General features: G+C 33.1%; 1 protein-coding gene across 4 annotated transcripts in view; it reads left to right on the top strand.

Moving 5' to 3' along the window:
* The window catches only part of SERCA (ATPase sarcoplasmic/endoplasmic reticulum Ca2+ transporting SERCA), a 106093-nt gene that overhangs the window by 46199 nt on the left and 43405 nt on the right, over positions 1–16489 (top strand). For all 4 annotated transcript variants that reach the window (XM_072523041.1, XM_072523042.1, XM_072523039.1 and 1 more), the window contains exon 3: positions 3388–3405. In XM_072523041.1, coding sequence (XP_072379142.1) covers positions 3388–3405 — 18 coding nt within the window. The remainder of the gene's footprint in view (positions 1–3387; positions 3406–16489) is intronic.

Genomic DNA, 16489 nt, shown 5'->3' with positions numbered 1-16489 from the left:
TTCATGTAATGAAACTAGTTCATATCTTGTTCACATCTATTGTTATTTTCGTATTGTGATGATTAATGTTGTTTCTATCTGAACTGCTATTTTAGAATTGCCAAGAACACTCAAAATAAAAACATAAATTATAGTTATATCAAAATAGTAAAGATTGTTTCAAATCTAAGTAACGAGGACAGCAGTGTGTATATGTCTATGTATTTGAAATTAGGGAGTTGGATATAATGTGTATGAGGAAGAATGAACACAGCGAACGGATATTAAATAGGTTCAAAGGGCCACCGGGCTTTGTGAGTTAAAAACGTGGTAGTCCAAAGTTATGACTATTCAAAGAAACACCAAGTGTACTGTAAAGCATTCCGGTGTGATAGTCGGGCTTTAAAATATCCAAATAATACTTTGTTCGAATATAATGAAGTTTACATTACCTATTATTACTTACTATGTATTTACATATCTAAGTACAATAAAAAACTAAAATTTAACGAGTAGCAGGTTCAAAATAGGTTTTAAATTTTACATATCCACTATTTATCCCCAAATGTCATTGTGGTATATTCATATTAATATTGTATATAAAATGGTGATCTGAAGTATGAAATTATGACAATAATAAAAATATTCGATAATATCGTCGAAGAGTGTATTTGCGCTTTTATTCTTTCGATCAAGTACAATATATAATTAAACCCATTTTATAAACCTGCAAGGGTTGTGACGAAAGTTAGTTAATCTAGTCTAAATTTTCAGGAAGCATCGATTACAAAAATTTCATAAAACCATTAAATTTCAAAACTAGATTATTTATTCGGGTGATTTTACTTCATCAACAGATATAAAAAATTTTCTAGTCAAATAATATCTGACTTATCGAGTGTTACTATACCACTAGATAAATTTAAACTGAACTAAACCAAACATTTCCCTGATATCTATCAATTAACGTGAGGTCAAAGCTTAATATACAGCTTTCCCGGCAAGGTAATCAAGCTTTTGAAAACTTCTGATATAACGTCGGTTTTAACATCTAAAATAGTTATAAAAGTTTGAAACGAATTATTTCTATTATTGATATTGATTCAATATATCACAATGTATAATTACGGATAACGCGCATTTGACCGAATCGGTTGGCAACGGAACGCACCGCTACAGCCCGGAATTAAATGCCGTACCGCGCATTTATTAGCAGAATCACGTCAGCTAAGTCGATTTACAGATTTCATCGATTATTAATCTAAAAATTATTATCGTTAATTTATTGTGCTAGTAAGAGGAATAACAAAATAAACTTACAAAAAGCAAGTGTAATAAATATGAAATTTGTAAACAGCGAAACACGGAAAGTGAATTTGCTACTTTATTTCCTAATTTAATTGATCACCAAGACAAATTTTATCAATACCTTAGAATAAGTCATGAAAAATATCAATAAAAATTGATCTCACAAAACAAAATACAACATTTATGACTTTTAACATAGTTTTTACAAAAAATCTTACTGGCTTACTTCCAGTAAAAATAGTAAACTGTATTAATGCCTCAAGAAAATTGATTCAGAACAGTAATAACATTTAGAAACTCATATTTCTTCGAAACTACTGTTCGCGACAATACTCCATTCCGAATTTCCGCGCGTTTCGATGTAAATCGATGTGTGTCGTTTCCGTAAAGTGCACGCTGATTCATTTGAATACACAAACATGTTAAACTGCCGCGCATAATGTTGCGTTCCATTGCGGACCGCGGACAAGTGCGCGCTTACCTTTAAACCGATCTTATAAAAAATATCTGTAGCAAAAGTTTTTATATCCATTTAGCCTAAATATTTAGGAAGCAGATCTGTTTTAACTAGTTCATAAAATCAATGAAATTTCAAAACTAGATTATGAAATTATTTTGGCGGTCTTCTCTTACTAACTGGTAAAAAATATGCCGAGTTAATTAGTATACATTAGTATAATAATATCCATAGAATGTATGAATTTATAAAGTACAAATGTTAGCGGCTCGTTAAAACTTACCCGTTCAATTGGACCTATTCTTTTCATTTATAATACGAACATGACACCATGGGACTTAAAGGAACAATATGTATGTCTTTCCCTCACCTACACGTTCGATACGCCATTAAAATAGGGGAAAATTTAATACATTTTATATAATTGGTCCGTTGAATACCCAAACGTCATCATGTATATTTACACGAACGAATTTAAACATTTAGGTAAGTGTAAGCATTGGGATGGTTACTAACCAGGACGTTTTATTAAGCATGTAAAAAGGCAAAGAGTTGTTAACCACAATAAAAACAGCCAAAATTGAATACCTCGGCCACATCATGAGGAACAGCGAAAGATATGGGTTGCTGCAATTTATTCTTCAAGGAAAAGTAGAAGAAAAACGAGGATCAGGAAGGCGAAGAATTTCCTGACTGAAAAATCTACGTACATGGTTCAACACAACAACCACAAATCTTTTCAGAGCCGCAGTTTGCAAAATACAGATTACCATGATGGTCGCCAATATCCGAAACGGATACGCACTAAAAGAAGAAGAAGCATTAGGATATTGAAAGTGGATCAAAAGAAGCAACTGGAAGCTTTTAAAATCAAACTTTAAAAACAATTATTAAAGATGGATAGGAAGGGTTTGAAGTGCCGGTGCTGAGGCTGAGACGTCTGCAAAAGGACTACGACAAAACGCAAAAACATTAACAAATCACGTTGTAATCGTATTACTGTCTTTATTATTGATGTTAGCTATAATATAATGCCATCCAGCTTAATTTCATGGTTATAAGTTTGAGACTAGACTACAAAAATATTATCAGATTGGGCAATATCCAATGGGCATACTATATTGATGATCATTTCATTGAAGATAAGATTGAATAAAATGATTTTATTAAATTAATTTTTCTTTTTTAATGAAAGTCAAATCTAAACCTTTCGAGACATTAACATTCATAAAAGAAAGCGGTTAACTTTATATAAAACGATAAGAAAAAAGTAGGATAAAAAAGGAGTAATATATAAAAATTAATCTAGATATTGGAATATAATAAAAAACATGGGTATGAGAATGAGGAAAGCAGTCTCAGTGCTTTTTTAAATTAAAATTGAATTATCAAATTTTCGAATTAAACGATATGATCCAATTCGTACCAAATTCATATATAAACATTAACAATCTAATTTCAACTGAAGCCAATTTGTAATCCATGTATTTTTAATACTTTTTTGTGCTTACATATGTATTTGCAATACATATGCAAGGACGAAAATTATATAGCTGTTAGTTTTTCTTTTATTTTAATTTTTGTTATTACGTAGATTTTTATACTCATCTCCAATTGTTGCTCATATTTTTTCTTTGTTACAGAACTTCCTGCGGAAGAAGGTAAGTGTCTCTAATTATTAGGTCAACGTTGAGTTATTTAATCGCCTACAATGAACGAAAGTAAGTAAGTCTGAAAATAGTTGCTACATTGTGTTGAATATTTTTTAAACACTGTTTTGTAAACGTTTTTTAAATTATTACTTTTTTTAACACAGGAGATGGATTTTTGTCTTTTTCTATTAATATTACTACGGCCAATTTTCTTATTGTTTTTCGGAATGTGTTATATATTATGTGAGGTCGTTAAGTCCATGCAGCCTCACCACACTTCGACCCATAGAGATCTTTTGTGCATACCTTAATCTAGTTGAACACTAGGATACCAATACTTCTGATGAAGTTTATTAGCTTCCTAGATGACTTGTTTTCTATGTCAGAGGGCGCTAGACTGAGGTCTCCTAGGAATTTTAGTCGTTATCTGATTTGCCCATTTTTTTGAGATTTTATCTCAAAGAGAGCAGTGACCAGTGAGAAGACCAGTGACCATTTTGATATCTTTTTTACTCACTTCGAGAACGCGGTTTGTTGCAGTAGGCGAGACTTTTGAGTCTTTTTGATTGCCTTTGTCATGTTGTGTTAGATCTTACTTAATTGAGTTCCCAAGTCCTTAGTTTCTCTCTAAGGTCGCTTTTCGATAGTCCTCAGAAGGGTTTTGGACCCTGGAATGGGGTATTGCCTCTTCTTTTGTGAGGCTGTCAGTTTCCTCATTTCCTGCAATTCCCTTGTGACCTGCACCCACATCAAAGTTACTTTGTTTCGATTCGCCAAATTGACTCATGTATATTTATGCTTCACTTTGGATTTGTACGGAAGCATTTGTTATGAGTTTGTGGATAATTATGTTATAAATTTTCCTCAATTTTCAGTTTATACCATAGATACCCTTTAAAAACTGTTAGATGCCTTTTTAGGCACTCTTTATAATCCTTTCTAGCTAAGATTTCCTTTTCATTCGAGGTTACCCTTTTCACATTGTGGTCAATTTTAAGTTTTATTCCATGTCGGTCTTCTCTTTTTTCTCCAATATGTTGAATTTCAAGTCTTTTACGTACTTACACTTTCCACTCATTTCCATTTATTTCACTGAATTGTATAAATTGGAGCGAATATTCCATTTTTCTCCTTTATAATTACTCAACAGAGACATTACTTGTCATTAACAATAGGATGTGAGACCTTTCTAACACACCGTATCCTTTCAAGATACCAGAAAAACCAAGAAGTGCTGTGCTCTACATAAAAGCCAGCAACTTCATTATGGGAGGTTTTAGGATTTCTCTGGACTACACAGTTCAGATTTCAAAAGATATACGTTCCAATTTTAGTATCTGGTCATAATTAGCTCTTCTTCTTCACGTGCTATCTCCGCGACGGAGGTTGGCAATCATCATGGCTATTCTGATCTTAGATGCTGCTGCTCTGAATAGTTCAATTGATGTGCATCCGTACCATTCCCTCAAGTTACGCAACCATGAGATTCTTCTTCTTCCTACACTTCTCTTGCCCTGGATTTTCCCTTGTATAATCAATTGAAGTAGGTTGTATCTCTCATTACGCATAACATGCCCCAGGTATTGCAGCTTTCGTGTCTTGATGGTTTCCAATACTTCCATTCTTTTGTTGATTCTTCTCATGACTTCGTTGTTTTTTACATTCTCGGTCCATGATATCTTCAACATTCTTCTATACACCCACATAATTAGCTTCTATCTTATAAAATGAAGTTCCCTAACCTTTTGCCTATTACCCCCCTTTACATCAATTCTGCCTGCAGGATTCCTCTTCGGTCTCTTGTGTGGTTGTCGTAGTTGTCGCAGGTTTTGGTTTATTAATGCCCCAGCCTGCGTAGATTTTTTTCCATTCAACTGCATAAGCCTCATGATGGAGTACATGGATTCCTTGATCCCTAATAGAGAAGTTTTGTAACTTCTTTTGTAACGCACGATAATATTTTTGGGACGAAGCAGTCTGTGTGGCATAAGTTCTCCCTCAAGGAGTAATTGGAGGTTTCCGCGGTATGAGAACATTTCAAGTGTCAAACTACTGCTGCTTTATATTTCTGAGCTTCCTTCTTTGAGCTCCGTATAACCGTTGTGGAGATACCTCAATCCTCTCTGTGTTTTCTGTAAGAGTACGCAAACCGTCGTCTAACGTTGATTGCTGTCGCGATATTGTGGAGACTGATGCCGCTTCTTTAGTCTGCTAAACATACTTTTTGTTAATATTTACTTCCTCGAGTCTCCAGTTTTTTTAATTTTATGTTAATTTGGTCCATTATGCTCTCTCTGGCATAGGAGAAATAAGCCGTACTTACAGAGCTCCTTAATGAAGATATTAATACCTAATTTGAAAGGAAACGTTCAAGATCGAGAGAGAGATTGATATCGATATTGTTTCATAAATATTGTGATGCAATGCTATTTTGTAAATATCACCATAAATTGATCTTGACCTTTTGGCATTTTTGTGTTTTAAGTTTTGTTTATTAATTCTTCACGTTCTAGATTTTAAAGATCACTTGTTACTGCTTTATTTATTTTTATAAAAAAATGATAGCGAAAATTGAAGCACGTAGCACAAATATACAAAATAAAATACGCAGATTAGGTGAGCTAATGCATAAAATATAATATAGTAATAAAATAAAATCATTTTGTATAACAACAGTAGTTGAAAACGTGTGAGTCCATCTATTATAAATGTTTGCTGAGTACTAAATACGACGAACAAAAATTATTATTACACATGTAATTATAAAAATATACAATAAACGATGTGTATGAAAAGATAACGCTAGTCAATATTTAAATAATATAATAGGAACCATGTGTATTTTGAATTAAATAGTTTCTGTTTGGGTCGAGGTCTGGCAGAAATTTGTTATCATTTTGTTTTGTAATAAGTCTATTTTTGAATTGTACCTTACCTGATATCGCGTTTTTACAAAATAACTCAAATATTATACTAAATATTGACAAAAATATTAAAGTCAACTGCTGCGATCTAAAAGTAATTAATAATTTATCCTACAACGCAAATCTTATATTCTGTTTAATAATTTATTAATTTAATATCCATGCAGTATTTGTATACAGGTAAATTTTTATAATGGGCTCAAAATGATATTTTTAAAATATTAGAATGGGTTGAAAATGGTATAAAAATTTGTGGACAACGTTAGAACCATCTAAGATACGCTGATGACATCGCATTGATAACCGATAAAAAAGAATTATCTGAAATGATGAAAGAACTGGACGTAGAAGCTGGAAAGATAGGCTTTAATATGAATTACAGCAAGACCAAAATCATAACAAATACAGATGAAGACATCACAATGAGGATCGGACAAGATGAAATAGAACAAGTTCAGGATTATATATGGGTCAAACTATAATATATATATATATATATATATATATATATATATATATATATATATATATATATATATATATATATATATATATATATATAAGCTATAAACTATAAAGAGAAAACCAAACAGCAGTGATAAAAAGATGAGTTAGACTGGCATGGGCGGCATTTGGCAAACGAAGCTACATTCTTAAACATAAAAGATATCCACAGCATCTTAAGACCAAAGTATACAATCAATGCATACTTCCTGTTCTCACTTATGGTTCCCAAACGTGGACATTTACAAAAGCAAACATGGACAAAATCATAAAAACCCAAAGAGCAATGGAAAGACAAATGTTGCACATAAGACTAATGGATAAAAAGAGAAACGAGTGGATAAGAGAGAAAACAAAAGTGGGAGATGTTAGACAAGAAGTTGCAAAATTGAAATGGAGATTTTCCGGACACAATATAAGACAAAAAGAAGACCGATGGAACAAAATTCTTATAAGTTGGAGACCGTGGGAATATAAACGAAGCAAAGGAAGGCCCCAAATCAGATGGGCAGATGATATCAAGAAGCACGTGGGCTCTAGATGGCTGACTGTAACGACATACAGAGAAGAAGGGAAAGGGATTGGGGAGGCCTATGTTCAAAGATGGGCCGAAGAAGGCTAATTAGAAATAGAATATAAAATATTTAGAGCGTCCTATTACTTTTGGTTCTACCGGAAGTACCGGACTTTTAGAAGCGTTTTCCAACTTTGGACATTCACCAACTCGTAATGTTTTACGCTTTTCTGGTATATATTCCATCGGTTTCACTTGGTTCACTATCTTTTGTTTTTTTTTTTTCTTAAAAGAGATTATTGGAAGTGTTGGTTGATTGAAGTTCAGAATTAGGGAGATTATACTTTATTCTGTTCTAAGACTGAACAAATATTCCCACTAATGGAGTGCTTTTAAAAACATCCTTTAACGCCGAACCAGAAACCAACCATATCTATCAATATACGCTCCCATTTGCCAAAACTTTGTAGGATACTTTATAGTCCACCGTCCCCGTAACGGATATCCCACAATTAGTGTATCTTTTTAATATATACGGCATTCCTTCTTCCTACCATATAAACCCTCCTCATCTTGCTCTTACCAATGAATACATTCTGGTAATGGACATACACCTAGACAACAACACTATACTGACAGTAGTTTCTTATTCAAAACATCCTCTCTGACCTTTCTCCCAAACGGTGCTTGAAAATGTCCCTAACCTTAATAAGATCATTATCCTCGGAGCGACCTTCTCTCTAAACTCCTTCTAGACCTATCTAAGTAGTTTCTTATTACGAACATTCTGTCAAACCTCTATCCCAAGCGGTACTTGAATATATCTCCACCCTGAATAAGGCCATCATTCTCGGATAATTCACCGCCAGGCACATACATTTTGGAGACACGTCAAGCAACCTTCCAGGCGACCTCCTCCTAGAACTATTACACATATTACCCCAATCATGAACGGATGCTCGTGAACTGCATTGGCGTATTCTAAGTCGACCACACCATGTGTAATTACCACATTCTTGATCTGCTCGACGGCAAATGTATCGTTGTACATTCATTACATCAGATTCCCTTTCCATACTAGTGAGAGAAACCATCCTCTCACAAAACCATCTTTTACAAAACACTTCCAGAAAAACAAGAGACTACAAAAAACGATGACTGAACGTTTTTAAACAGTTCCTAACACTTGATACCCCTCAGTTAGGTAACTTTAACTCACACACTGATATCGACCGAGGTATCGCTAACCTTAAAGAATTGATAAATCAAGTCTTCGACGATCAGTTCTCAGTATCGAATTAAACTGCTCCAGATCTCCACCTTATATAATTACCCAACTTCAATACAAAACAAAATAGAAATCAACAACGTGTTGGATTAAATCAAGAAGAATCACACTTTTAGAAGATCACTCCACTAACACCGCGTTGACTGAAATTGTCACCCATCTCACCCAAAATTTAATTGGTGAAAAATTATCTCTTGACATTTTTCTCGATAGTCAGAAAGACTTCAACCAGTTCTGACACTCCAGATTGTTCATCTTCACTCTCACAGCCGGAGTACTTCAACTAGGAAGACCTTATTTTACATATATGTCCTGTATATTAATACGCATTTCGATAGAACAGCTCTTGATAGTTTTCTCAATATAAGGTTATGCTACCTTACATGACCGTTTTACGGGATATGACCAATTTTATTTTAAAACAGTGATTTGACACTCAATCTTTATAAATAATAAAACATTTTAATATATACAAGGTGATTCAATGTGCGTAACTAAAAACTTCTCAAGTTTATTAAATGATCACCCTATATATTATGACCTTATTAGAAAGAACTTTAACTGTTCTACTTCCTGTACCTATATTTAGCAGTTATTGTATAGATTAACTTTAACTTTAAATGTATAGATTAAATGTTTGTATTATGATTTTGATTTTAAGAGTAAGATTTGAGTTCTTTAAAATGTAATCCTGTTTATTTGTCTATAATTTACGCGAACTGAGAACTGTCAACTAAAATTTCCATGGCAAGCTATATAATACAATAAAAATCAAAATACAAACATTTAGTCTATACATAAAAACCAAATATCTCAATAACCGGTGAAAGGTAGCTAACTTAACCTTATGAGAAAATTCTCAAGAGCTGTTCTATCGAAATGCGTAATAGGACTTTATATTAAAAAAAGGAAGTTTTAGTCAACTTGTGGTATAACAGGAAGTGGTAGGAGGCTCTAGATATTTTAGATTAATCGGGCATACTAAAAGTGCCTCATACTAAATTTTCAGATATTTTATTTCAAGGTTCTCTAAACCCTCCGATTGGAACTCCCAAAGAATTACCATGTATATAAGGTACACATGAGGCTATAGCAGAAACTAAAATAAACTCCTAGACAAAATTAACGCACCACTCATATTTTTCTCAATAATCTTTATTTATTGATAATTTACTGTACGGCAACTTGCTTATGGACCTTGTTTGACAGTGACAGTTGTTATGTAAGCTAATAAAAATCTTGTTTTAACAATAATTTGTATTAAACTTCGTTTTAGACTAAAAGTGAGTTAAACTTTTCATAAAAAGTGCCGATTAAAGCAAAGTGCTTGTGAGAAACAAGCTTTTTATTGTGATATTTTTCATCACATGCACGTTTGGAAGTTCATTTGCATAAAAATCAATAAAAAAATGAACCGCCAAAAAAATTTGTCAATGGAGGAGGCAGTGCAAGCATCGACTCTCCTAGATGAAGGATATTCAATGCGATGCGTTGCAGTTTTGTTAGGAAGACATCATTCCAGCATCAGTCGCAAGGTGAGGCGATATAATGAAACAGGGTCGTACCATCGAAGACCACGGCAAGGGCGAAAACGTTGCACTAATCAAATTGATGATCCTTTTTTGAGATAATGTGCTCTCAGAGATAGGAGAGTCACCAGCAATTTGCTAAAAAATGAACTAGCAGATGTTCGAAATGTTGCGATATCGTCTCAAACAGTTAGAAGACGATTACATGAAGCAGAATTGAGCAGCAGGAAACCTTGCTTACCAGAAAACACAGGGTTCAGAGATTGAATTTTGCAAGATTGCATCATAATTGTACCATCGATGATTGGAAACGAGTTCTTTTCTCCGATGAGACTAGAGTAAGCTAAAAGCTCCAGATGGTCGTGAGCGTGTCTGGCGAAGGCGAGGAGAAAGGTTTGCCAGCTGCAATATCTCTCCTAAAGTACCTTTTGGTGGTGGCTCTAAAATGTTTTGGGGGGAATTTGTTTTGAAGCTCGTACGGAGTTGGTCCCCATACGTACGAGGTCTACGAATGCCCATTATTACTTAGACAACATTATTGTCGAACATATAATGCCTTTGGCTCCGTTTCTTGGACCTAATTTTTTATTCATGCAAGACAACGCTCGTCCTCATGTGGCTAGACAGGTTATTGGCTACCTAAATGATGTTGATATTCCATTATTAGAGTGGTCACCTAACAGTCCGGACATGAATCCTATAGAGCATCTATGGGACTATCTCAAAAAAAAAAAGATTCGTAGACCCACTATTGCCAATCACAACTAACTCATTGAGGCCGTTATTGAAGAATGGGAGAATATTCCGCAAGCTTTTGTTGAGCATTTGATATCAAGCATGCCTCGACGCATAAATGCAGTCATAAGAAGTAGAGGAGGGCCTACACGGTATTAGTGTTGAATAGATGCATTTTATTGTATTACTTTACTGATTTTTTTCTTTTTGCAATTTGGAGTTATGCTAGCTTATTTACGCATTTCCGGCAAAACCAAATTTTTAAAGAAACGATAAGGCAAATTAAGGTCATGATAAAGTCATGTTGGACTTATTTGTAGGTGTTTATTATTATTTCAATGTAACTTAGTTAAGTAACTTAGTTTTATTTTGTGTTCATATTGTAAATATTTGGATTAATTAAAGTGGTGCGTTAATTTTGTCCAGGAGTTTATTTTAGTTTACAATTGTATGAATATTAGTAATATTAGCCCAAAAATCAACAATGTTTTAAAATAATTAAACATTATAAGTATTTAGATTGTCTGCCAAAGAAAATAATATAACCAGTTACAGATTACATACCTAAAATCATATTCAAAATTGAAAAACCAAAATCAATATTGAAAGGTTTTTCTAGAACATTTTTCTAGAATTATTATTTACAAATAATAATATTGAGTTACTTCGTAATTAAATTGCATAATTGGTAATTTTACAATGTTAATTTTATATAACTTTTATACATTAATCTCTAAAAATTTGATATAGAAACAAGGGCTACAATTGCTATTGTCAACAAAGTTTAGCTGTAACTAAACTAGCAGATTAGGAATTTAATTAACGACAATAGAAGAATGAGATAAAGATGGCCTTGAAAATGTTGATTTGAAGTGTGTATTAGACATATAAGACCTTGCGATATACAATGACTTAGTTTCACACACATATCTTTATGTATAAAAATCTCAGATTTTTTTAACAAAAACACACAGTTATATATTATAGGTACTAGTTTTTACACATAAGGGAATGGCTCATATAAAGAAAGTACTTAGGTATTTAAAAATATACACTCATACTAACAAAAAATGGGGACCCCTATAATTTATAATAATGTCCTAATTTTTTAATTTGATGTTCATGTACGAGTCCTAACAACTAAATGTTTGGAGAAACGAAAATTAATCGAAAACGTTCATCTTTACAACTTTGCTTATTGAATTAAAGAACGAGATCAATCATACTTGTATCATTCATAATAAAACATTGAAATGGCTTGGTTTCTATAAACTTTGAAATGCAGTATTGGCGGTAAAATAAACAAAAATATTGCATAATATCGTGGCAACTAAATGTTCGGAATTATCTAGTTACCGTGTATAAAATAAATAATTTTGACATTAACTCATCGTAAGTCGTAATAACAGTTAGTTGTAATGAACCTTTAGCGAAAACCTCTGATAAAATATTTATTCAAAAATGGCCAGAGGAAGTGCGACACACTAAATTTCGTCAATTGATAATTTAAAAATATTTTCAGGGTAAAAAAATACGAGAAATTGCTGAAGAATTAGATCTGGCAAGTCTACAGTTGTGAACATACTTAGAATTATCGTGAGAGTGGAAGTCACCAACCTAAAGGCAAAAGTTCAGGTAGACCGAGAATTGTGTCTGATAGGGATCGACGAATATTGGTGAAAATTTGCAAATTAGGCCGTCGGAACACTTTACGGGCTATCATAGCACAATGTAACGCAGAAACAGGAAAAAATTTATCAAGGGAGAGCTGCAGGAAATGGATACAAAAATCAGGACTCAGTTTTTATAAGGTCGAATCTTAATTTTTTATTGAATGCGTATTTTTTTCATTACTCGTAATATTGTAGGCGAAAGAAAAACCTCTGCTAAAAGTGAAGCAAATAGTTATATTCAGTAACGAATCGAAATTTGATGTTTGTGCGAGAAACTTTCGAAAACGGCTTATCAGAAGTAAAAATGAAGCGTTCCATACAGGAAGATATGAGGTGGTGTAAGGCACATTTAAGGTAGCAAAGTATCAAAAAATTTTGAAAAATAGTCTTGTACCAATTGCTCACGGCCTCTATCCGAACTTGAATTTTACAGTCCAACAGGACGGTGCTGCATGCCATACAGTTAAAACAACTAAAAAATGGTTGGGAGACAATAGCATTAAAGTCCTCGTATGGACTTCGAACAGTCCAGACCATAATGTTATTGAGATATCGTGGCATAAGATGATACAGAAATTGCGTAATGATCCCCAGAGAACCGTCGCCTATTTGAAGAGTAAATTGGGGAATTATGGGATAGTTTCGATCCTGACTTGTGTAAATCCTTAGTACGAACAATGTCAGACAGGATTGCCGCGGTTGTAAAGGCGCGTGGCGATTTATCTCTATATTAAAATAAGTAATTTCTTGAATTGTCCGAACATTTAGTTGTCACGATATTATACAATATTTTCGTTTATTTTTCCAAGCCATTTTATGGAGACCAAGCCATTTCAATATTTTATTATTAATGATAAATTTAATGTATTGTTGATCTCGTTCTTTAATTCAATAAGCAAGGTTGTGGAGATAAACATTTTCAATAAATTTTCGTTTGTCCGAAGACTTAGTTGTTAGGGCTCGTATTTTTTTTCGAATCTGGCTAACATGACCCTATCTTGATAACTACCAGCTGTCGGAGCCAATTTTGATTAAGAAAAAGGAAAAGAAGAACATGCTTCATTACTATTTCTTCAAACATGCTTCAGCTACTTGTTAGATCTCCAGCTTCCACGACGCTTTAATCTGTAGTTAGCTAATAGTTATCGCCCCCTGTATTTGCGATAATGGCCGGTATAACTTTAAGGATTTGGCAAGTTAAAACATTTAGCAGTTTGTCTGCAAATTTGTTTTTTTTTGTACATTCTATTGTACGTTTTGATTTTAGATAATTTAGAAAGAATGAAATGATTTTTACAATATTGTAAAATGTGTCTTTTCTATATTAATTGCATAAACCTCGTTTTAGAGGTATGCGCCCGTAATTCCAATAATTAATATAACTTCAAGCAAATAAGAATATGAATATATTTGAATAAATCAGATTAATTTCTGGTGGGCCCCAGAAGTACTCTGCCTGACCTAGAGATGGCGGTAGATGTTTGAAAAATGTCACTGTATTACAAAGTAGACAATCTATAAAGCATATGTTTAAGTTGAGTTTATAAGTTTATGTTGGTTAAGTTTGAAGGCGTTGTGAAGATGTTTCAATTGAGTATTTAGCAAAGTTTCACAGCAACAAAGCAGAATTTGTGTGCCTTTTCGTTTTTTGGAGGAAACATGGGTCCATCACTTCACATCCGAGACAAAGAATAGTCAAAGAAGACTCAAACGAAGGCGAAGGCCGTTTCATCTGCAGGCAATGTCATGTCGTCGGCTTTTTGGGATGCGCGTGGGATAATTTTCATTGTCTAACTTTAAAAAGCTCATTGAACTGTTGAACATTATGTATATTTAGGTCATGTCATCAAACTAGGAAAATTAAATCAAGATGCTGAAATTAAAAGAAGACCACAACTGGCATGGGGCGCTTTCGGCAAACTAGCATATATCTTGAAAAACATCTCCATTCCTGTAAACTTAAAGAAAAAGGTGTATAACATATGCATACTACCAGTTTGTATCTACGGCTTGGAGACAGTAGCCCTTACCAAAAAATCTGCTAAAAAATTAGAAACAACGCAAAGAGCAATGGAACGAATCATGCTTGGAATATCACTGAGAGACAAGATTAGAAACACCGAGATAAGACGTAGAAGATTAGGGATATTGTGGAAGAAATTACAAACATGAAATGGCGCTGGGCAGGTCACGTAGCCCGATATAATGACAACAGGTGGACACGGAGAATTCTAGAATGGAGACCAAGGGCGACAACAAGAAGCATGGGAAGACCTCAAAAAAGATGGGTAGATGACATAAGAGCAGTGGCAGGCAAATAGTGGATTAGATTGGCGCAAGATAGAGAAATATTGAAGCAATTGGGAGAGACCTACATTCAGGAGTGGATGGAAAATGGTTGACAAAGAGAGAGAGAGAGAGAACTTTAGAAAGGAAAAACTGTTAGTGGTGAGCATTTTGAATTGCTACCTCATGCACCCTATTTGCCAGATTTAGCCCCGCGGATTATTTTCTGTTCGAAAACTTGAAAAAATGGCTCAATGATCAAATATTCTCCAACCGTGAAGAAGTGATGTCGGCAGTTAATGTCTATTTTGAGGAGCTAGACAGTTCTTATTATAAAAAGGGTATCGAAGTTATCGCTGGAAAGAGTGTATAGAGATGAAAGGAGATTATGTTGGAAAATAAATCCAATGGATGGCCATTTACCCTATGGATGGCTACAACAGTTCTTTGTCACGGATTTGCATAAACTTGTCCATAAGTAGGAAAATGTATGGGTGTTTTAAAGATATACATATATTTAATTTACTATTGCCCTTCCTGTTATTAACGGACATTCTCAACATTTAATAAAATTTTGCTGAGGACAGTTTTGTATAGTAAATTTTCAAATTGCAGAGGAACATCCATTTTTATTATATAGTTGCAGATAAAATATTTTTTGTGTTACGGTTTACATACAATTCTCTCGAAATAATAGTATTTAGGTACTTTATCAACCATTGCAATAGTGCTTTTAGTGTCACTAAGTGTAGTATTTCTTCTAATTTTTTTAAGCTTTTATGCAAATGTATTTCTTAACGGATGTTTTGAACAATATGTTCTTTTAAACAATAAAACAGTTTAAATAAAAACTAATATTTGAGGCGTCAAAAATATATGACTGCGCGATTTTAAATTACATAATATGTATAAAAAAAGTCATCGCCGCAGTATAAATTTTCAAATAAAATTATTTATAGATTCATAATAATATAGAAGTGTTTGTATACAGTTATATATAGAAATTAATTAGTAGTAATTAGTAGTTGAGATAAAAAATACAAATTTTGAAAATGAGCATAGATATATTTTAAAATTTTTATTAATGTAAAACTTTATCTGGAAATTTCTAATTGCAGTAATTTTATAGAAATAAAATAGATTTGGAAAATTAAAGCAAGTAATAAAAAAACTTAAACGATAAACTTATTTTACGTCCAATACATTTAACTGATTCGATACTGTTTAATTGGTTCACGTGTCCGTCATATTTACTTTACAGGCTAACCTAACACCTGTAATGAGATGATGTGGTTTTCCCATTACATTACACGTCGTAATAATGACAAAAAGAAAGAGCTAATCTATATACTGCGACACTATCTAATTGACTATAATATATAAACCACAACTAAAGATTAACGTTATTTCCGTGTTACGTCATTAATAATATATTTGAATATTTGTTAGGTAAACGTGGATTCATATTAAAATTGTTTATGCTTTAATGTAAGTACACGGCAAATACGTCATCAGTACTTGCGATCTAAGTAATGATAATGAGTGTCGCCAACTAATTAACTTACCACTTGATATTTCCAAAAAAATTAACCAAATTTGTTGCTAACTTACTATATAGCAAATTACAGAATTCGATTATT

The sequence above is a fragment of the Diabrotica undecimpunctata genome, chromosome 2, assembly GCF_040954645.1.
Source record: "Diabrotica undecimpunctata isolate CICGRU chromosome 2, icDiaUnde3, whole genome shotgun sequence".
NCBI lineage: Eukaryota > Metazoa > Arthropoda > Insecta > Coleoptera > Chrysomelidae > Diabrotica > Diabrotica undecimpunctata.
This window is presented reverse-complemented; position numbering and strand designations above follow the sequence as displayed.